Source organism: Lineus longissimus, chromosome 3 (genome assembly GCF_910592395.1).
Source record: "Lineus longissimus chromosome 3, tnLinLong1.2, whole genome shotgun sequence".
In the NCBI taxonomy this organism is placed as follows: domain Eukaryota; kingdom Metazoa; phylum Nemertea; class Pilidiophora; order Heteronemertea; family Lineidae; genus Lineus; species Lineus longissimus.
In genome coordinates, this window is record NC_088310.1 from 3,558,836 (window position 1) to 3,580,447 (window position 21,612).

The following is a 21,612-nucleotide window of genomic DNA, read 5'->3' on the forward strand; positions in this document are numbered from 1 at the left end:
CGACGTCGGAGGTTCCCGTCAGCCACGACGAATGTGACGTCACCGGGCAAAATAAAGTCGAGAATCCGCGGATTGGTGTTGATACTCCTGATTATAAACCCGTTTTTCTCCCTGATTTCTACCCGTGTCGTTCTGTTTTGCGACAGATTCCACACACGGGAAAAGGGAAGCAAGCCTGGCATCGTCCTCGGAGTCCGAAGACGGTGGAGTTTCGTCCCCACCGCGGAAAAAGCAGCGTTTATCCGACACTATGCAGGCCAATGGCTGCCCTCAGCACAATGGCGATACTGGAGAAAGTTCTTCCCAAATCACTAACGGAGCTTGCTCCGTTGATGCCGTGAACGGTGATGCAGGCCACTCTGCTGGTGGCCAAAAAGACATGTCCCAGACAGACCAGGATATTGTGCGATTGATAGGACAGCATCTGAAAGAAATGGGACTTGAGTAAGGAATATATTCTGTGATGAATTCGATGCTGCTAAATTTGCGAAATCAATGTGTATTACATGTACACTCTGAACTATGTACATTTTGTGTACATAGTTCAGTGTGTATTGCAACAGTGTATACCCTTAGTCTCTCAAAATGCCAGCTGATGTGTCAGACAGCTGATCAATCATAGTTGGTACTACCATACTACTACCATGCAGGTTGTCATATTTTCTGTATCCCAAGGCGTATCCTGTGATTACCAAGGAAGGATGCAGCCGAACTGAAAATATTTTCTGACTTTTACAAGCTGAATAGTCATGCGAAATAGTCGTATAGTGAAACTTTGTTAAAATTTTCTATCACTTCTTAGTATCAGCTCTGTGCTTAGTGTCAATAGTGAGGGGGTAGCGTTTTTTAAGTTGCTTTTCAAATCAAATTACTTTCTCCGGGTTGATATAAATACTTGTATATTATGATGATTGTGCTTTCCTTGCTTGCTAGGCGCACAGTTGAACAGCTGATGACAGAGTCGGGATGCATGCTGGAACATCCTGCTGCTGCTAAATTCCGATCTCATGTGATGGATGGAGAATGGGATAAGGTAATTTAAGGATATCACCCATTCTTTAAAGTGAATAAGGGTATCAGTAGTTACTAACTTTAGTAAGTATCACGTTGATGGCATCATTTGCCAAGTGTAGGCCTACCTAACAGTATAAATAAAGGTTTTGGAGCAGGCAATGAGAGCATTTTAAATTGAGGTACAGTGAAACAGGGCATCCAACTTCTCCTCCACTCTCTTTATGAATGTGCTCAACGGTAACAAATGTTAAGTCCTATCTTCTTTCTTTTCCTACAGTCCGATGTCGATTTGAATGAGCTGAAGGCTCTGGTAGAGTCGCAGCAAGGCATTTTGGTAAGATATCTCTCAGATTAACAGTTTCTTCACCAGTTTCTTTCATTTAATTATTCCCCAGGACTGAACAAATGGCAGGTAACTAGCTTATATACTCACCAATGCCAAGCTGTCTTTTCATTTGAGAAAGACAGCTAGGTCAAGGTGAATAGGCTTTTTAACTGAAATCAACTAATCTGTCATTCACTCGGTCAATCTGTGTTGCCTTTCTTGGTAAAGTTTCTAATTTAAGAATTTAAATGATTTTCTCTTTCAGAGGATGAAGTTTCTGTTGCTTGAACAGAAATACCTTGAGTTGTTGGAGGATGGGAAACTACTGGAAGCATTGCACTGTCTGCGTAATGAGCTCTCTCCTCTGAAGTATAATACAGAAAGAGTGCACGAACTTAGTTCGTAAGTATGGTCATCTATTCCAAGACTGCTGATTCCGTCAATGCACAAACCATGCTGATCCCTTTACTCAAATGTAACCTGATCCACTAGGCCTGACCTGGTTATGGATCTACATTTGCTCTGCATGCCCTGTAATTGAGATCCAGCAACTTATCATGTGTCTTCTTTCTTCAGGTTCATGATGTGCAGTAATTCAGATGATCTTAAAGAATCCGCTGATTGGGAAGGAAAAGGCATATCGTCTAGGTCGAAATTGGTAGAGAAATTACAGTGTGAGTAACCTGTATGTTTTGCTGTGGCTTTATGTCCTTTGAAGATCAATAGTTTAACGGTTCTTGACGACTAAGTGGAAGCTCACTTAAAAAAGCTTCAGCTTGGAAATGTTGATTCTTTGATTGTTTTAAGAAAACAAGAAAGTTAAATTACTCCATGTGTTTTCCAGCTTTTCTGCCTCCCACAATTATGTTGCCGCCGCGGCGTCTTCAGACCCTATTGAACCAAGCAGTCGAGTTACAGAAAGACCAATGTCCATATCATAATACCAAGTATGATGCTGAGTCAGTGTCATTGCTGGTTGACCATGTCTGCAGTAGGTATGTATCACTTATGTTGTCATATTCTGGGGTGATAAAGAGGAGGATCACACCTGGCCCTCACTTTTCAGAATTTCACTGTCTATTCAAATGTTTTGTCAAAATGTCAGAAATTCATGGCCAGATTAAAAGTTTTCTTGGATCTGGGCTACGAAGTTTCTTTCCCAAAAATCAGTCTGATTCATATCATTCTGTTTCAGGGAACAATTTCCATGTGGTACTCTCCAGATTCTTAACGACCATTGTGATGAAGTGCTGTTTGTCAGTTTTTCACCAGATGGCACCAAGTTGGCCACTGGATCAAAAGATGGGACGCTCATTGTATGGGAAGTGGATCACGTATGTATGATTAGTCAGTTCTGGTTTAGAGACTGTTTGGGTAATGCAAGACGCCTGATTTGGCAATTCGTAGTCACAATCTAGTGCAACTGGGCAAAGCTCTTAACTTGACTTATTTGTTTCCATGGGTAACTATAAGTAGGCAGGGGACACTGTTACTTGGGTTGATTTAATTTGAAATGAATTAACTTTATCTTACATTTTGACTGTAATCCTTTACCCTTTCAGCAAACAAAAGAACTAAGGCACCACCGAACATTTGAAGGCCACTCTTATGGTGTTTCATATATAGCTTGGAGTCCTGATAACGTCTATATCATAGCTTGTGGGCCAGACGACTGCTCAGAACTGTGGCTGTGGAATGTTGATGTAAGTTTATACTTTTTCTGTTTCAACATTTCCTGAACAGTTATGAAAAGACATTGTTTGAGTGTTTGAACCCAGTGATTAGTGTTGATTTTTAAGCAGGTGTTGGTTAAATCAAGGTTATTCCACCTGACAGGAGAAACAGATGTAAGGAACACTGCTTCTCCAGAAGACTTGAGTGTGTCTCTTTCTAGAGGTGAATGCATTAGCCATGGGCACCAAAGGGCAAGTCTCAACATGTCCTAAATGAAGTAGGTCATATGCCTGTGTATATTCTTGAGATATTTGGATGTATAGAGGTTTGTTAATTTGCAGAATGGAGATTTACGGGTGAAGATGAGCCAGTCTCCTGAAGACAGTCTAACCTGTGTGGCATGGCATGTCGACAGTAAGAAATTTGTGACTGGTGGAACGCGAGGGCAGTTTTACCAATGTGTAAGTAGTAAGCCATTTGAAATTTACGTTACAAACCCTGAGATATTAGTTCCTATAAACCTCATGTTCCCTGATTGAAAACACAAGAAATTAGCCTTTGCAGTGTCCCCTTTGATAAACCTGATTGGCGCATAAAATCTTTTTACATTGTTCTCTCTCTTCTCATGTTTGACATAATATGTCAAACATGAGAAGAGGGAGAACATATTATGTTCTCCCTCTTCTCATTTTTGACCTAGGCATCAAATAATTCCATTAAATGATATCTCCCATTGTTGCAGGATCTTGATGGCAATGTGTTGGACTCCTGGGAAGGGGTCAGGGTGCAGTGTCTAGCCTGTCAAAAAGACGGAAAGACTGTTTTCGCAGCTGATACACATCGGCGAATAAGAGGGTACAACTTCGATGAATTAACTGATTTCCACGTGTAAGTTATGACCGAGAAGAACTATGCTTGAATCCTTAATCAAACCATTTGCTGGCACAGTTGACTATTCCCAGTTGTGCCTCCCCTCACTAATCAAATGTGTAGGAATTTTGTTTAGATGTAGATGTGCAAATGGCAGATTTCCTCATTATCACAGTGCCTGTACTTTGTAAATTACTTTACAAAAATGTCGTTCATATCTTTTTCAGAATTCAAGAAGATCACCCCATAATGTCTTTCACAATCAACGATACGGGAAGATTAGCACTTTTAAATGTAGCAACTCAGGTAGGTCCTCAAAAAGCTTTCCCCTCTTCCATTGAACTTGATGTGGATAGCATTGAACCTTTCATAAGCCTTTCCTTGAACCTTTCATCATGATAAACAGTTGCTGTTAAACCAAGAAGCCTTTTTGACAAAGTGCTGAATGGAGCTTACTTTTATCTGAGGGGACGTCGCCCTCACATGACCGGGACATGCTTTGCATGTCGCCCAAAGCCAAAGGGTTAATTGGCAGTTGTTGTGACTGCCTGCGCGGTCTTGGATTTAAATGTTGTTTGTTATTTCAGGGTGTGCACTTATGGGATCTGAAGGATCGCTGCTTAATAAGGAAATACCAGGGTGTGACACAGGGGTTTTATACAATACACTCATGTTTTGGGGGAATGAATCAAGATTTCATTGCCAGTGGCAGTGAAGGTACGTAGGAGCCATAAAAAAATTATTTTGATCTTTATTTTGCCACACCTTGTCAACATTTTCCGAGAAAACATCTTTCGAGAGAGATGTTGTTCAGTCCAATGCAAAGTGTGTGAAATTCTAAAATAGGCCGCTGGGTTAATTTGGATTTATTATATCAGGTTTTTTTCCTTTTCAGACCATAAAGTATATATCTGGCATAGGAAGAAGGAGGTGCCAATAGCGGTGCTAGAGGGTCATACTCGCACAGTCAGTTGTGTCAATTGGAACCCAACTCTACCTGGCATGCTAGCCACTGCCTCGGACGATGGCACGGTCAGAATATGGGGCCCACTTTCATATAGACATAAATCTAGTAATATCATTGGTAAGTTCAGGTTAAGTTTCATTCAAGAGCTACCCATTGGGTCTAGTGATCCAAACGCACCTACATGGACCCCAATTGAGGGAAAGTAAATTGGAACAGACAGTTAATGTCAAGAGCAGGAAGTCTTTCAATAAAATCAGGCAGTTTTTATGAAATTTTGGAAACTTACCCTGTTACAAATTCCCAACTACATTAGAGAGAGTATGACTATGAGACTCCTAATCTTCTGGTCAGAACACTGTATCATTTGAGTCTTCATATTTACAATTACCATTTGACAAGTTCTTATGGTCAGTGATTGGCTTGCGGTAATATATTGTCTGAATATCATAATCAAAATTGCTCACGTCTTGTCTGTCATTGTGACAGTTCCCACCTCTTCTTCCAGATGTTAGTGACAACACATCTGGGCGAAGTACCCCAGTATAACCAAAACCACGGTATTTAGCCTGAAGAATCATAGACTTAAGTCCTCAGTCATATTCCTGGCAGCGGAAACACTCAAAGCAGGAGGAGATAAGTTATGCAATTGGTGGAATATCGATGTTTTGCATAATCGTCGTGGACGTAGTGTTGATCAGTCTCAGTCATGAATTCTGGAAATCGTGGATGTTACTAATGAGAATAAAAGAACTGATTCTGTAGTGATTGAAATATGCTACTGGAGTACACGTAGGAATGTCATGGAAGAAAAACTAACAACTGCTGTTTTGATGGAATGGCAGATGAGAACTATTATATGCAGAAAGAACATTTCAATGGAGTGGAGTTTAGTGGTAGCAGTGGTAGCAGTTGTTGTGTTTGGATATTTGAAGCTGAGGCTTCTATAATTAAAGGAATGACCTGCAGTTGATGCTGAAGTAGTTCATAGAAATGTGGGGTCGAGTTGTCTTGGAGAACAATGCACTCTTCCCTGAAGGTAGTAATCGTGGAAAGGCTGTGCCTTAGCTTGTGTAGTGGATTTGAACAGAGAGTTTCATTCAGTGTGTCCAGTGCAGTGTTTTCCACTATTTTGAGTGCCAGATACTTCGGAAAGACGAAATGAGCCTTTCCAACCTTCAGTTCACCCAGAGCTCAAGAATGATAACAAAAAAGTGCTTGCAGTGCTCAGTTGCACTGAAATTTCACCTTTTGGTGCATACCGTTACCAGTGTTGGTTCTGTACTAGTAAAAAAAGGAGAATCTGAAAATAATTTTTTGCCCAAAATTTGTTAGATTAGGCAAATGTCATCGGACAGAGTGGCCAGGTTGTGACTGAGGCCAGTTCCATAATTTATTCAAATGAACCAAAGTCACCATCCATACATGTACACATATTTTGTCATTCAATTCATTTTGCATCCATCATAATTTCTACATGATTTTACTGTATAAACCAGTTTTACATGTAAGGTATGTCGTAGTAGATTCTGATGTTGAAATGTACTGGATGAATGTTGTGAGTGACCATTCTACTCTTGCTTAATGCTACATGTAGCTGATGGGTTAGTGGTAGTCTTTTCATCTGTCATGGGATGTTGTCACCTTTATTCAAAAGCACAATGCAGACAAGTGGTTTTTATCGCAGCAACAAAAATTGCTTGTCTGCAGGGTTGTTGCTGGTGCCTTCAAATGCAATGATAATCAATCATCATTGCAACCTGCAATCAATGTCAAACCAGTTTGATTATATTGCAGATTATTGCACGTCACTGCTATAAAAATCCCTTGTCTGCGCAGGTTTGAACTTTTTGTCCCGCCAAATGAGCAGGAGTGACGGGATGCATTTTTTTATATCATCTGAAACTGAAAGTTATTTATCTTCATGTATTTCCATGAACAAATAAGCGTTGGATACAGGTGTGATGGAAAGATAACTTCTTTACCAAAGAATTGATTGAAATCAAAGGATTCTTCAGGGATTCTAGAAATTTTATGAATTGTAGAAAAACTATTTATAGAAAGAGATAGTATGGAAAAGATTTATAAAGCTACTTCAAAATAAGCTATACAATATAATTGTAAAGATGTTATGTAGGGAGATTGATATCGAAATAGAGTAAAAGGTTTGGGTCTTTGTCAGTACTGTAAGCTCCGAAATATTGGCGTCTTGTGTATTTTGCATTTGCAGATAATTGCGAAAAAGAAAATTTAAGTTAAATTACTGTTACTGCGCCATAAGTATGAGTCTGACACACTTCTTAGATGTTGATGCTGTCGCAACTGACTCCTAGGTCAGCAGTACCAGGCTGCATGCACTGACTCTGTACATCATGAAAGCGGTCAACTAGTCGGGCATGTCTTAGTAATGTATGCAGGACCCCTATAATTGGAAAAATCCACCAATTAAAGTAATTTATTGATACCAAAATATTGCAACCATTTTATCCTTCATGATACTTGAAGGATGTAAAAACTGATGTTGTGAGTGCTGAGGCCGATGTCATGTCATAAATGGTTCTTCTGTAATATTTTCTTAACGGGGACCAAGCCAGGACAAGGATGCTGAAGTAAGGAGAAATCTCTTCCGAACTCTTAACAGTCAGATTGTTGGAGAATCGCCTCAAAAATACCATGAAGGAAAACTTCTTAATCTTACCAAAAATTGCCCTCTGGCTTGATTCCTGTCTGTAATTGTGTTGGTACTGTTTTCAGTTGATATTTATATGGAAGCTGGTGAACATGATTCAAAGTACTAAAAGGCCTGAGTGATGTGTAAAAGTATCGTATGTCTATGAAAATGATTTGAAATGTTTTATGTACATTTTTATGACTATGAGTTAATTTAAACCATTTTTCTGGTACAGATGTGTTTTGTTTAGTGTTCATTTATTGGAGACAGAATTTTTTGGTAGTTTGTAGAATATTTTATACCCAATAAGGAGATTTTTCGGGCGACCCTGTCGCACATGTATTTGTCAAGTTGATGCCAGCCTGTTCAATAATACATCCATGTGACGGAGGGTCCTCAAGCATAAACAACTGTTTAGTTTCTTCACATTGCGGAACTTGGCAAATGTTGTACTGTAACCATTTGGCATAGGTGTCGGCTGGTTTTCCTAACACCATTGATCAGTTTTGCTAGTCCTTCATTAGTTTCATTCCAATTTATAGTAAAGGATTTTGACTTGATGCAGTCAGCAATGAAAAACTACAGCTGCCTCACTTGAATTTCTGGCAGTGCAGGCTCATCTTTGTGTCTGCCAAACCACTTTAGACTTGGATTGTTATGTTACCTGCACACAGTATTAAAATAGGGATTCAAATTTTCTAACAAACATACCCTCTCCCAAATTGGACTTGTCAATACTACCTGAAGACTTTGATTTGGCATGTGTTATAAAGTACTCAACTGATGACATACATATGCACAACGCTCGTCATTTCTTTAAAAAGGGAGTCTAGGGTAAGAACCAGGTACATGTACATGTATGTCAGATTATATTTCATGAAGTTACCAATAGGAGTAGATTCTCAATATCAAAATAAGGTTACATGTATTTTGCTGACTGCATCGAGTCCAGAATATCTTGCTTTTCTTTCTCATTTGTACATTAGTTTATGAAATTCATCCCCATGTATTTTAACACTGTATGGTGAAACACCAATGTCTCATAATAAAATATTTTAAATTCGAAAAGGTAATGACCTGTCTTTTTCTTGTGTAGGCATTTCGCCCATACCTCTCTCACTCCCATTAATGATATTCAACTCGCCAGTATTTAGACATCTGCCCCCCCCTCCATGCTAAATCAGCAGTAGTGATTTTATCTAGTAATCTTATCTGCATAATGGCATATCTTGTTGATAACTTGAGAGGACTGACTACACACGGACTGGGAGTCCAATCCACCACCTCAGACAACTTCGAACATGGGACTCTATACCACTGTGCCACTTTGACTCCAGTAATGCAGTATGCATGTTTCAAGTTGGCTTTATGCAGCAGTGGACAGCTCGTTCTACATGTATGTATACTTGTTCATGCAAAAGCGACTGTATTTTGTGTCAACTTGATCTGGTGACTGGTCTTCAGCTGGCCTGGGGTTTTAAGGATTTGGTTTAGGAGGAGGGTTACCCATGTTGGTATCAATTGACCCTAGCATCAGTAGCATCAGTAGCATTGGGGCAAAACCTCAACTGCATAGGCCGTTTTTAGCTTGGACTACATAGTACTCTAACAGCAGTAGAGTACATATACGACTTTGACAACCATCAAACGAAAAACAAAAAAGTTATAATTTACAGTGGTATTTATTATTAATTATACAAAATTTAAACCAAAGTATCATACAATTTACAGATTTATACCATTGTTGTCATTGAATTATTGTACAAATATTTCCATCATTTTATCACACATAAAATTCTCACAGATACGCACATTTCTATTATGATATGACAAGATTATAATATCTGATAATACATGTAACGGAAGTTCTGTTCGTCACCCTCATAAGTCATTTTTTTGCCAAATTGATATTTTCGCCTAAGTCAGCTCTCTACCACCATAAGAGTCACTTAGAAAAGTGCATGTCATTGGTAATAATGAAAAGTGCACCATTAAACTCATTGAAGTTTAACACAACATTGATAGTGAGACAAAAAGTGCTTCTGAACTAAACAATTTAATATTCAACTAATGCTTTTGACTCACTTGTCTCTAGTAAATACTTTATTGCTTTTTTTATAGGACAAATTTGCCTCAATGGAGGATACTTTTTTCTTGTGTATAGCTTTACAAATCTCGAAGACCTGATGAGCGCTCTAATCAGATTAATTGAAAATGAAAACTGGGCTGTTCCAGGGTCACTCCTCGACTTGTTCCCGAATTCAGATGTATCGATGCAAATAAAGTAGCTTGCTGGTAAAGCAGACGTTATGATCCAACTAATGACACAATCATACTGAAAGATAGATAACAGAAATTTAGAACATAATATTTTCATGTGTCTTGATTAGAAGGTCCAGAGTATCTCAAATCTGTGATCCAATTGATGTCAAGAAGAAATGCTACCATGGCCACTAATCAGATTCTGTGCTACTACTATAAAACTACTTTCCTGTCAATTTCGTCTCAGCTAGAGGAGTCTCTTCTTTGATAGATACATTTTCATGTATGTATTGTAAGAAAAATTTTGTGAAGTAGTAGTCAATCGATTCACTCACTTGTAAAGGAAAATGAAAAAGAACAACAAATGCCATCCTAGTTTGACCATTGCCTCTTTCATGTAACCTTTTAATAACTGTCGGTTGTGGATTTCAGCAGGGTCGTATACTCCGATGTAACCAGACGGCTTCATGTACAACCTGAAACCACACATAAAGTCTTAAAAAACAATACCTGCAGTACATTTTCTTATACAGAGAGAGAGAGAGAGAGACGTCACTATAACAGTGTTAGGAAACACTGCAAACTCGAATCCCACTGAGGAGGTTCCACATGATGGACTTTGGAAGACTCCACTTACTTTCTTATTTGCCAGGCAGTGAGGGGTGCATTGAGGAGGAACAAGACCCAATGGAGACTTATAAACATCAGAAACGTCATGATCCCTTGAGCTATGATCTCCGGTAAAATCCACTGCAAATATAGAAACATGTAAAAAGAAGACATTTTAGGCAACAGTCAGGGATTCTACAATCAAGCAAAAAAGAACACTCTGCTGCCAAAAGTCCTAATTGCAATGCGGACTTTGATTGACTGAAGCAACGGGTACACCCCAGGCCAAAGTGAGCTTTTACAGTATAGTGGCAATACTTACTCTATTTAATCTTGAACAGCATTCTCTGGCATTTAGGTAATCACATTCTAAATCAGACAATGTGACAATCTGACGGTAAGTCAAGGAACAGTATTCAACGGCGCAGCCCAGTATAGTCTAGATACTTCTCCCCACTTCGCCCCCCCCCCCCCCCCCAATCGTCGTCGCAGGGATTAGCCTTTTCCCCGAGTTAACCCGGACAGCCCACACCCAGGGGTTGCACTTGCAACCTGTGTGGGTCATGCCTGTCTTTGGCGGAGTCCCTGGCCCTGGCCCTCCCTCTCCCGACGACCCAACCCTTTCACTTTTTCAGGAATGAGATAATTGAGGATTGAGGAAGAGCCGGAGCTGAAGTCCAAGACATGCAAGAAAGAAGAGGTTATCAGCAATTAGGTTACATCTCGCCTCTCTTTCTCACCGTTCTCACTGACACTAGCTATCTTTTGCCAACAACTACAAAGGATACAAAATACACAGCCAAAAACAGCAGACTTGCTGTATCAAGCAAGGAAAATATGAATATTCCAGCATCACTCATTTTCAGCCCTGCCAAAATATCAAATGCACTGTGTAACTGGTATTTGGTCTATTCAAGCCGGATACACGCACTCGAATGCACAAAGCACCCTGCGCATCAGTCTAACAATAGTAACTCTTTTGTCAATGAAGGAAATGGAGAGTTGGAAAAACACGAAAGCGTCAAAATGGAGGACAGGGCACAAAATTTACAATTGGAAATCAACAATTTGCGGAAACAACTAGCTGAAAAAACAGTTGAGCTGGAGAAATTGACGGGATTGGTTAGTAGTTTACATCTTTTATTCATATAAATTCAATTCGTACAGGTTTAACTCTGATTTGGGGTGAAAATATCACATGGAAGAGGTTACGAATTGAATAATCGAATTCCGGATGAGGTAAATGTGCTTTATTGTCAGACACTATGAAACTATTTTAGAATCGTCAACAAACAGGTACCGGGTAATCTGTTATCAGGTTATATGCGTGGAAGTGGAGTTTTCAAACGTAACTAATGAAAGTTAGCCTGGACCTGGACCTGCCCTGTTGAGGTTGACCTAATACATAACACTAGTTATTTATACAGGGAAATGGAGTCGTTGAACCTAAACTCACCTTTGGTAGATTATCAGGAGATGAAGTACTGCCAAAACTGGATGTCAAGAAGCTTGATAACAGAAGTATTGCAAGGCACAGTCGACAGTTGATACTGCCTGAATTAGGGGTTAGAGGTAGGACAAAAAAATTGGTCTAAGACAGTTCTACGAGTCTCATGCTTCACCCTGGGGAATCAGCCCACCTCTCTAAAACAAGGCTATTGTATCGACCATCTCAATTGAATCCAGTCTCTTGTCACTGTAGCTTCTTTCAAAAATGTTGATATGGATGTGTTGATATTTGACACAAGAATGTTATTAGGTAGATGAGAACTATATAGTTTGTTACTTTCTATAGGTCAGCTGAAACTTGCCAGTACATCTGTCCTGATAGTGGGAGCAGGCGGCCTTGGATGTCCATGTGCACTTTATCTGGCTGCGGGAGGAATTGGTGAGTTTCTTTTTGTTATCTTATAAAGGTGTAGATATTTAAGGCTTTTCAACCATTTATGGTCAGGTAATGCTAACTAAATTTAAATTCTGTCATGAAATTGGGACTAAATGTTCTGGCAAGATGAGCTTGATGCCACACAATAGCTGAACAGGCTTCACCCTTTCCTTTGTATTTGCAGGTCGCATAGGATTTGTCGATTACGATGAGGTTGAGTTGGGAAATCTTCATCGCCAGGTATTACATACAGAAGAGAGGATTGGTATTTCCAAGTCAACCTCAGCTGCCACAGCTTGCAATCAGTAAGTCTAGCATGAGATATTGTCAACCTTGTGTTGTATCTTGTATATAACTTTCTTAGCATTTTTTTTACTTTCCAGGTTAAATTCAGATATCAAATATATGCCCTATCATCTACAGTTGGACAGCACTAATGCCATTGGATTAATTAGCCAGTATCCTTTTCCAAATATTATAAATTCATTCATCAACTATAAGCTTGGATTTGCAGCTGGGTGCAGGATGCCTACTTCATACTTGCAGCCCCAAACGGAGCCATGCAATTAAACTCTGACGATAACTTTTTCGATGTCTGAATGTTTAGAAACTCTGAAGGTCCCAAATTAGTCCAAGAGATGTTTCCTTCACCTAAGACAGATATGATATCATAGTGGATGCAACTGATAATGTAGCCACAAGATACTTGTTGAATGATGCTTGCGTGCTGGCGAAGAAACCTCTTGTGTCTGGCAGTGCTTTACGGCTTGAAGGACAAGTAGGTTCAGTCCTGTACCCTCCTGCTCAAGTTCAGTCCCATATGCAATTTAGGTGCCTCACAGCACTAGAACTCGGCATTCACATGGCTATCTTTGCCTGCCAGGTGCCCATTTTCTCCTTGGTTCAGAGGAGCAAGCAGGGTTTAAGTGCCATACTCAAGGACACCAAGGCGAAACAGCAATGATCCTTTCAAGTGTCGAACCCACAACCTCCTAATTATGAGCTCGGCACTACAACCACTATGCCACTTATCTTCTCATCTTGAATTTAGGTCTTGATTATCTTAAACGATAATGTTGTTGATTTCAGCTGACTGTTTACAATTACCTTAATGGTCCGTGCTATAGATGTTTATACCCAAAACCTCCCCCTCCAAAGATGGTGACAAATTGCTCAGATGGAGGTGTTCTTGGTGTAGGTACGTAAGTGTAAAAATGTAAACCTGCAGCATCAAGGAAGTGTTATTTATTTCCTAAGTAATCACCTTCATTTTCATTTAATTTGGCTTCATTGCAGACTCTAGCAGTCTGATCTAATCTAGTCTAATCAAGTTTCTTTCATTTCAGTGCCTGGCATTATTGGGTGCATCCAAGCCATGGAGGTGATGAAAATAGCTGCTGGCTTTGGGAGTATCCTTTTCCTTCATGTTTCATACAGAAGTAAAACCTAGCCACAAGCTCAGCAGCTTGACAATGACGCTGCACATGTATGGCACATTTGCAGTGTCGTTCTTGACATGACCTGGAAGTGAGCTGCAGAGGTTATAATCAGTTGAAGGACTACATTTTGTATTTCTAGCAAGCTACATTTCCTTTACTTAGCACAGCTACCTATTCCCAACGTCTTTTGCTCTTCGATGCCATAGATTGTGTTTTTAGGACTATAAAGCTCCGGCCAAGACAGAAGAACTGTGTTGTTTGTGGAGAGACGCCCTCTATTACTCGACTCATTGATTATGAACAGTTCTGTGGAGCAAGAGCTTCGGATAAGGTAATCTCAGGACACAATTTCAAAGCTGTTCTTCATTTGTTAATTTTCAGTATTCCTTCTCCAAGCTATACCTTATTAGTTTGATCATAAATAGTGTTTGGTTTTAGCACTCAAAATGCTAGTCAAAACAGTAGAGGTTTCAAAATGCTGGCCAGGGGGATGCAATGAGTGTTACTCCAAAACTCTAGACATATATTTTTGATGTTATCAATTGCAGGAAAGAAGTTTAAGTTTGCTGTCTCCCGATGAAAGAATAAGTGTAGAGGTATGTGTATTGTGATTCCACCAGTACCAGGGAAGTATTTCTGGAGGGGCAGATTCTGTTCGTAAATGCCTGTTGCTTGTAACAGACATCACAGCTGTGTAAATCCTTTGCACATGTAACTTTAAGAATTTACAAATCCAGAATTGCCTCTCAAAGAAAAGTTACCAAAACATCCTGAATGAACCATGAAGCCAAAAATGATAATGAAAAACTATTGGAAGACCACTTGTCTTGTCAGGTCTTATGGCTATCAGTTTGTCAAAGCCCTGGCATGCACAGTATCTTATCAATTTCTTTGTTTTATTTACATGTATTTCAGGATTACAAGAGAATCAAAGACACAGGAGTAAACCATGTTCTGGTTGATGTCCGACTACCTGTGGAACTAGACATTTGCAAGTTAGAGGAGAATATTAGTATCCTTTTTTACAGATCATAGAAAAAGTCAGTTACTTGATTGATATTGTTGTGGGCATCCATCCAATGCTAAATTCTCAGTCTCAAGTTGTAATACAATGTCTGCGTTGTACTGTCCCAAGTTATCGTCTTCAAGAACAAAAGTACATGTAGAAGACATAAAAACTTAGGACTAATGTCCCCTTAACACCGAACCAGATATTCCAATTACAAATATTCATGACAAAGAGACTGTGCTTTCTTCTTGTGAGACAAAAATATCAGAATATGAACCTTCTCATGAGAATCCACTTCCAGGTAAGTTTGTTCTTTTGCAGTGTCCTTTTTGGGGCATTTGATGGATGCCACTTCGGTGTGGTGCCAAGTTGCTCAATCTTTTAGTAAGGAGTTCATCAGTAGCTATACTATTTCCCAGAATGCAGAACGGATAACATGCCCGGCATAATACCCACGTTTTATCAAGAATTGATGGTTTTATGGAGAGATATTGAATAAAACTTTGTCTGTTTCAGTGTATGTTGTGTGTAGACGAGGGAATGATTCTCAGTCAGCTGTCAAGGCCCTCCAGGAGCATTTAAAGGATTTACCCGTGGTTATAAAGGATATTAGGGGAGGATTGACAGCCTGGGCAAGGAAAATTGACAATGACTTTCCGCAGTATTGAATTACCTGTGCCGACAGAGGTTTGAATGTGCTTGGATAAGGACAGTGCTGTATTGGACCTGGTTTAGAATTGTGACATTAAAGTGTGATGTCAGAGGTGGTATTTTCTTGGTGCTAGCTTTCAATGGATAATCAATATAGTTCTTGAGTCACGCTTACTATTGAAGGAAACACTACCGTACTTACGTATTGATGCTGCCACTTGTTCAATTCTGTGTTCATGATATTGAGTATATAGACACAGTCTTCCTTAGCTATAAATCATACTGTCAATATAATTCGTCTGGTCAGGGACACAAAACTATCAGTCTTTGGTGTTTCAATATTAGTGTTTAAGTATGCTGGTAAATTGCATTGGGTGTTGATGGACCATTCAATATACATGCATGTATATATCTATGCATAAAATGTATTAAATCAGGTTATCGCATTTACAATGACTTTGTTTTGATACTTTGATGTTTATCAGTAACTAAGGCATGGCAATCCGAGTCAAGGCAGGGACAACATCAACATGCTGTGGAAAGTTTATTACTTCTGCATGTTGTCATCTTGGCTTTCTGAAGGAAGATACGGACAAGCTTGAAAGCTTGGGAGTTGAAGAGATGTCACGTTCTGCGTGTCCTAGATGTGTCCAGGCAACATGGGCTTAGAAATTGTGGTATGCATTGTTGGAGGACCGGGTAGAGGGATGTCATCTTGGTAAGAATTTGTCTCTACAGAGAGGATCTAGAACCTAGGGATCATGCAGTTCGTATTTTACTTCTTTTGCTGGGATATCTTGGGAAATTGGCAAAGTTGGTCCATTGTCCAGACCCATGGCAAGGGACATCATTTCACCCGGTTAGGGTAGAGGACCTTTTAAAAGTTATTAGTCCTCAACAGACAGAATCAGGGAATCCTAGGACTGGGGGAAAGGTCCTAAGAAGTGGTAGGCTTGCTTGGAGATCATTTCTGATGGTTTCTCTGGTTCCCCTCAGAATTTGATGGGTAGGGGCCACAATAGATCAGCTGGCTCACTTGTTGATGAAATTTGATCACCAGCAAAACAATTACTAGTTAAAGTAATTGTGAGACGGTTTCCAATAATGAACAAGACAATAATGTGGCGTGGAAATGCATTTTAATGTACATTTTAGTGACTCTATGTACAGTTAAAATCACAGATTTTAAACAGCATGGTTTTTCAGCCTTTTCTTCTCCCTTCCTTTGGTTTTCTTTGTGATGTTATCATAACCTGAAAAGAGGAATCCGAACATTTCATCAGTGAGTGTCAGACTGAGGAGAGAGCATTTCGATGATGGATAACATGTATTGGTGAAGCAAGTTCTCCAGAGCCACCATGACAGTAAAATCTTTCAGCTGTTACGTTTACCACCTGGCCAAGAAATCTACCAACAAAATTTACAACCCCACCTCAAAACCTTCCTACCATGCTCCTTATAAGTTATCAGAATGTTTGTTGCAAACAAACTTACGTAATTTCCCTGTGAGTGTTCTTCTCGAATTTCTTGTCTTTGTACGTTTTCTTGTACCTAAAATAGAACATCAGTATTAATGTCTGGCATAGAAGCATTATGTCATCATAACGTTGGGCATGTACATCAAGTTGGTTTAAGAACTTTTTTCTTTCTGCTCTCACTCTTGAGAGCATTTGATGCATGAATCCATGTCGGGCACCAATTCAGCTTATTGGCATTGGCCTTATAACTCAGTCTTTCATCAGTACATGTAAGAGAGGCTGCCCTGGTAGCAGGGCCTTGGAATTCAAGTGACTTGTGTCCCTGGCAGGTATGCAACTCACAATGACCAGATTGGTACACAACACCTCATCAACTAGTACCATAGGCCACGGAGCCCTGTCAGCAAAAGATAACAACTTACTTTGCTCTCAGTCTTGGTTCAATGATATTACGTTTCTGGAAACTCTTGAATCGATCTTCCATGAGATGTCCCTCAGGCTGCAAGAAGAATGAAACATTTACGTAACTTGGGGTTGTAGTTGGATGCCTTGCCCTGTACCCAAGTGCAGAGAGCCGTCTTTGAAGAAGTGCTTTGAGGTTCAAGTTTGCTTACTTGTGACCAGCAGGAAAATAATAGAACCTACCTTTAATAACCGCAATGATCCCCTCAATTCATCCCCAAGTTTGATTTCAACATCTGGGGCTTCAAATCTGTGTCTGGTTAAGGAAAGCTTTGCTACTTAAAACTATCCTTGTGCATCAGTGAAGACCAGTGATGCTAACCCTTGATATTCTACTGTAATATTTGGGCTGTTCACACTCACCGAAAAGCCCTCCGATCCGATGAAATCTGAATGCGGTCTACATGTAGATCTTCCTTGTGTAAATGGAAACTTATTGACACTCATGTAGCCTAGACCGGATTCAAAGTGAACCATCTAATAAGCTACTTCTACTTGCAAAGGGTAACCATGGGAGTAATACTCATGTTCCATACTATTCTGGTTGTCTACAACGAAACACGCCAAGAACTCGAAATATAATACAAAGGATACTTCATCTTTCCCAACACCTTAGTGTTATCTTTATTCTTCTCCTTCAATTCGGCTTTTCGTCTTGCCTTCTCCGCCAAGTCCTTCTCACGCTCTGTTACAGCTTTCTTGAAACTCCTCAGACGGAAAATTTCAGTGTCCTTTATCCTGCTTTCCTTGTCTTTCTTTCGTTTCTCTTCCTAGTAGTATAATAGGCACAAAATCAGTCATAAAAGAATTCACACTGCAAATCGAGTAAAGAGAATGACCAAATTCGCCAACTTTTGCCTTTGTGAACATTACCCACTAAACTTTAAAGAACAAAATACCATTTTGAAAAATAATAGCTTACCAACTCCCTTGCTTTCTTTTCCTTATTCCTCTGCGTGACAGTTTTCTTATTTTCCCGCCTGACAGGTGGATTGACGGAGAGCTTATCCACGTCCCCAACATCCTCATTATCACTTGCTTCCTCATAAAGTCCTGCACTCATCTCCTGGACCCAGGTTTGGTGTGTCGGTGCCTCGGCTTTTGATGGAAATTTCTCGTCAAGTGACCGAGTTATTCTTTTTTCTTCTCTGTCCTTCTTAACCTCAATTTCATGTGCCATTTGCAACAATTCCTGAATTGAAATAGAAATGTTAATTACATACGCACGTGTGTACATTGTGTATTTAGAGTTTGCATCTGCCAATAGATGGGATATCTTATTTGTTCGGGTGCAGAGGAGGAAAAAAGTTACAGCTGCATCCATATGAGACAAGTTCAGTTTTTCTCAATTTGGACAACTTTTGGGAGGCACATTTCATCTTGTGCAAGGGTAATTCTAGAACTCTCCCTCAAAGTGAGTAGAGAGTAGAACGGTTAAGAAGTTGAAGCACTTACCACGTGATCCTCATAAGCAGGATTGTACGAAGCACCAGGGTGAGCCATTTCAATGGCTGGAAGACCAGATGGCTTCTTGTAGGTGTGGGCTGGCTTCTGAATGTTGAAGAGTAACTCAGGAAATTTGAACATTTTCATACCATAATAATCTAATTCAGGGCCAGGCCCACGTTTTGAAATAATCACAAGCCAATCATTGTACCATGCTAAAATGACTGTGATGTGAAAGGTCGATAGACCAGCAAATGACTTATTTTATTTGAATTGAACGACAAGACTCCACCCTTTGAGCAATGGTATGGTATCACTAAGTCTATCTGTTGCTGTATGTGGTGCGAATCTTACCTTTATGGGAAGTTTCTTTGTAATTCGTTTGTGATATTCATCATCTGCTGGAGCTTTTGCTTTCTCTGAAAAAATTTGGTGTGCAAATATTGCCATTTTCATAAAAACACCTTGGATACCTGGCATTTGGCACCGACCTGGAAAAGGCTACATAATTATTAAATATGTTACTCCGTCACTTGGAAAAATGCCACTTGACCAAATTTTTGCATAGCGTCTTAAAATATTGTTTGAAATATTTTCATAGCATGTCTTTATCAAATTGCGAAGTAACACTTACCACCAGTTCCCCACAGATCATAATCAGCCGTAAGCGGCTGCCTTTTATCCAACATTTTCTTGATGCTAGCTGCCGTAGCCTTCTTTTTCTGTTCCTTTGCTTTCTTGGCCGTGATTGTGACAATACCCTTTGCCTCCCTCTCCTTGACTCGAATCGATTTCTTCTTTTCATATGTGTGGGCAGTTCGAATATTCACACTTCTGAAAAGGTTAGAATTAGAATGTCATTAAACTATTTAAACTAGATTCACAACTTACACGCTCACACAGACATATATAAGGCGGTACGCCATCCGTGTTCATTGTCGACTCAGGATAATAGAAATACACAGTGCCAAAAGTGCAGTTATTATGCAAGCAAATTTGCTGAAACTTGGTATTCATAAGCCCCCCTTTAGGAGGGGCTCTTAAGATACACGCGTGTGCGGGAGTATAATGACGAGAAATAACGAGAGTAACTATTGTATATCCTACAAACAATTTTTTTTGGTTTTTCAAAATGGCGCTGAATTAATAAATCAGACCAGTTGTAACAGGTTAAAGAACATATAATCTAAATCTTCATGGGAATTCGCTACATATGCTTAAGAAATTGGCCAATTATATTTATATTTTTATAAGGGAAATATTCCGTCCTAAATAATGACAGAAAAGGGTGGTTTATTTCAATTTTGTGTCGACATGGTCGAGGTCACGTGACATAAACGAAACAATCGAACGCACCCGTCCAAAAAAGGCACTTTAAGAAAAACAAATACGTTTTTCCTGCTTATAACCACACTGATGACGAAGTTATATTGGTCTACTGCCCAAATCTGAAGTATCAAAATGAATCACAAACTAGAACTAGCTCTATTTAGCAAAAGTTGCGTGAAAAATTCGGGTGAGCGACATACTGCACCCTAGCGGCCAATAATTAAACTACTTTCAGCCGTCTGCTCTGGTCTCGTTAGGGAGTTTTTCCCAAATGTACGCGATGATGACGTGCCCCATTAACAGGACGTAACATCTATTTTAAAATGCGTTTCCAAAGTGAATGCATGAGGACAACCCATTTGTGTCGTATATCACTGGAAACGCCCGATTCCCGTGAATAAGGACAATCACAATGTATTACATTACCAAAAAAAATAATGTGTCGGAAGGAACTATGGATGGTCCCAACATGGGGGGTTTGGGGGGGTTTCCCCTCCATTGTACTGGGTAAAAACGTTACGCTATCGTAGGGGGGTTCGGGGGTGGTCCCCCGACCTAAAGGGGGGCTCACCAAGTCCTTGACTTTACATATTAGAACTTGTACATCTGTTTACACAACGGCACAACTTTATATTCAGTGGTTTTACACAATTCTGAGCGGTTGACAATGTAGCAACACATTGCTTTGTCCTTAGATATCTTACCACCAGTCATAGTCAAGTAGAAGCAAAGCAGGAGTTATATTTTTAGTCAAAACAAATTATGAGTGACACATCCTGCACAAAAGAAGTATGTCTTACTTGCTGGCTGCCTTGATTCGAGGATTTGGTTCAAGATTGGCAAAGCAACGCAGTGTCCTTGGCTCCCTCCTGCTTCTTTTGGTTGGGACTGAAACAGGTCAATGGAAATAAAACCATTTTCATGAAAAACCATTACAACTGCCGCATGTAAAGTGTTAGCAAAGACATAGAAGACCAAAAAGTACTGATCATCATCACTGATTTGTGATTTCTACAGAATTGGTTAGTGTTTTTGCCGGGATGTTCATCTTCTTACCTTCATCTTTGACTGTTTCTTTATCTATGAAGAATAGTGCTTCATCCGGTTTCTCTGCTACAAGGCCACTGAAAGTGAAACATAGATCGTAGAGATCATATGATATGATGGCATGCTTAGAGAGTCGGCCTAGCTAGAGTAGTCGTATCACGAAGACGTCAAGATGACCAACTTGGAACGGATTATTTGGCGAAAACTAGCTTCTTTTCAATCAAACTTACCCAGTACGTTCTTGAAGACGTTTATCTTCTAAATATTCCTCAACCTCTGAGATATCTGTTTTTCGCCAGGTCTTTTTCTTGTTTTTGCTCACACGTTTTCGTTTGCGTGTGCTGTTGTCCGCCATGCTGAATTTGAAGAGAATTATTCTGCACCAGTTGTACTGAAGTCCATTGCATTTGGTTATACACCAAAGGTATCACAAATTTAAAGAGCGTTTGATACGGTGGCCCAGAGAGGACATGCGTT

At 39.7% G+C, this 21,612-nt stretch overlaps 4 protein-coding genes across 5 annotated transcripts; 2 read left to right on the plus strand and 2 right to left on the minus strand.

Moving 5' to 3' along the window:
• The first annotated feature begins 56 nt into the window (after window positions 1–56).
• On the plus strand, window positions 57–8,586 carry LOC135485405 (WD repeat-containing protein 26-like). 2 transcript variants are annotated; one of them, XM_064767398.1, is made up of 14 exons: window positions 57–444; window positions 934–1,033; window positions 1,292–1,348; window positions 1,605–1,741; window positions 1,916–2,013; window positions 2,184–2,334; window positions 2,535–2,673; window positions 2,902–3,042; window positions 3,355–3,474; window positions 3,756–3,901; window positions 4,111–4,189; window positions 4,471–4,600; window positions 4,779–4,967; window positions 5,337–8,586. In XM_064767398.1, the coding sequence occupies exons 1-14, from the start codon at window positions 251–253 to the stop codon at window positions 5,360–5,362; spliced, it is 1,707 nt and encodes a 568-aa protein (XP_064623468.1). In that variant the 5' UTR covers window positions 57–250; the 3' UTR covers window positions 5,363–8,586. The 2 variants fall into 2 exon arrangements, with proteins under 2 accessions (XP_064623468.1, XP_064623467.1); XM_064767397.1 differs by having other exon boundaries at window positions 5,356–8,586.
• Window positions 8,587–9,193: 607 nt separating this feature from the next.
• Window positions 9,194–11,304, minus strand: LOC135484945 (protein cornichon homolog 4-like). Its single transcript, XM_064766655.1, has 5 exons — window positions 11,178–11,304; window positions 10,712–10,780; window positions 10,418–10,530; window positions 10,116–10,256; window positions 9,194–9,853 (listed from the first exon to the last, which is right to left on the minus strand). The coding sequence occupies exons 1-5, from the start codon at window positions 11,247–11,249 to the stop codon at window positions 9,826–9,828; spliced, it is 423 nt and encodes a 140-aa protein (XP_064622725.1). The 5' UTR covers window positions 11,250–11,304; the 3' UTR covers window positions 9,194–9,825.
• Window positions 11,305–11,383: 79 nt separating this feature from the next.
• Window positions 11,384–15,811, plus strand: LOC135484729 (adenylyltransferase and sulfurtransferase MOCS3-like). The gene is made up of 13 exons (XM_064766386.1): window positions 11,384–11,511; window positions 11,817–11,961; window positions 12,185–12,277; window positions 12,459–12,579; window positions 12,658–12,732; window positions 12,935–13,052; window positions 13,364–13,472; window positions 13,621–13,683; window positions 13,881–14,044; window positions 14,262–14,309; window positions 14,629–14,725; window positions 14,925–15,023; window positions 15,239–15,811. The coding sequence occupies exons 1-13, from the start codon at window positions 11,416–11,418 to the stop codon at window positions 15,388–15,390; spliced, it is 1,380 nt and encodes a 459-aa protein (XP_064622456.1). The 5' UTR covers window positions 11,384–11,415; the 3' UTR covers window positions 15,391–15,811.
• Window positions 15,812–16,495: 684 nt separating this feature from the next.
• Window positions 16,496–21,499, minus strand: LOC135484690 (ribosome biogenesis protein NOP53-like). The gene is made up of 12 exons (XM_064766324.1): window positions 21,366–21,499; window positions 21,145–21,212; window positions 20,889–20,976; window positions 19,394–19,593; window positions 19,114–19,178; window positions 18,769–18,864; window positions 18,236–18,505; window positions 17,908–18,083; window positions 17,497–17,563; window positions 17,274–17,350; window positions 16,868–16,924; window positions 16,496–16,626 (listed from the first exon to the last, which is right to left on the minus strand). The coding sequence occupies exons 1-12, from the start codon at window positions 21,488–21,490 to the stop codon at window positions 16,620–16,622; spliced, it is 1,296 nt and encodes a 431-aa protein (XP_064622394.1). The 5' UTR covers window positions 21,491–21,499; the 3' UTR covers window positions 16,496–16,619.
• Between the last annotated feature and the right edge of the window lie 113 nt (window positions 21,500–21,612).

What these genes read in the sequence shown, in the direction of transcription:
- LOC135485405 (XM_064767397.1), top strand. Translation starts at nt 251, where the DNA reads ATGCAGGCCAATGGCTGCCCTCAGCACAATGGCGATACTGGAGAAAGT. An exon ending in AGTCGCAGCAAGGCATTTTG is followed by an intron (nt 1,349 to 1,604) that starts GTAAGATATCTC and finishes TTTCTCTTTCAG; the next exon opens with AGGATGAAGTTTCTGTTGCT. An exon ending in GAGGGCAGTTTTACCAATGT is followed by an intron (nt 3,475 to 3,755) that starts GTAAGTAGTAAG and finishes CCATTGTTGCAG; the next exon opens with GATCTTGATGGCAATGTGTT.
- LOC135484945 (XM_064766655.1), bottom strand. Translation starts at nt 11,249, where the DNA reads ATGAGTGATGCTGGAATATTCATATTTTCCTTGCTTGATACAGCAAGT. An exon ending in ACTGCCTGGCAAATAAGAAA is followed by an intron (nt 10,257 to 10,417) that starts GTAAGTGGAGTC and finishes GTGTGGTTTCAG; the next exon opens with GTTGTACATGAAGCCGTCTG. An exon ending in TTTTTCATTTTCCTTTACAA is followed by an intron (nt 9,854 to 10,115) that starts GTGAGTGAATCG and finishes TCTATCTTTCAG; the next exon opens with TATGATTGTGTCATTAGTTG.
- LOC135484729 (XM_064766386.1), top strand. Translation starts at nt 11,416, where the DNA reads ATGGAGGACAGGGCACAAAATTTACAATTGGAAATCAACAATTTGCGG. An exon ending in AATAGCTGCTGGCTTTGGGA is followed by an intron (nt 13,684 to 13,880) that starts GTATCCTTTTCC and finishes TACTTAGCACAG; the next exon opens with CTACCTATTCCCAACGTCTT. An exon ending in CAAGTTAGAGGAGAATATTA is followed by an intron (nt 14,726 to 14,924) that starts GTATCCTTTTTT and finishes ACACCGAACCAG; the next exon opens with ATATTCCAATTACAAATATT.
- LOC135484690 (XM_064766324.1), bottom strand. Translation starts at nt 21,490, where the DNA reads ATGGCGGACAACAGCACACGCAAACGAAAACGTGTGAGCAAAAACAAG. An exon ending in CTGCTTATGAGGATCACGTG is followed by an intron (nt 18,506 to 18,768) that starts GTAAGTGCTTCA and finishes ATTTCAATTCAG; the next exon opens with GAATTGTTGCAAATGGCACA. An exon ending in GATCATTGCGGTTATTAAAG is followed by an intron (nt 17,351 to 17,496) that starts GTAGGTTCTATT and finishes TTCTTCTTGCAG; the next exon opens with CCTGAGGGACATCTCATGGA.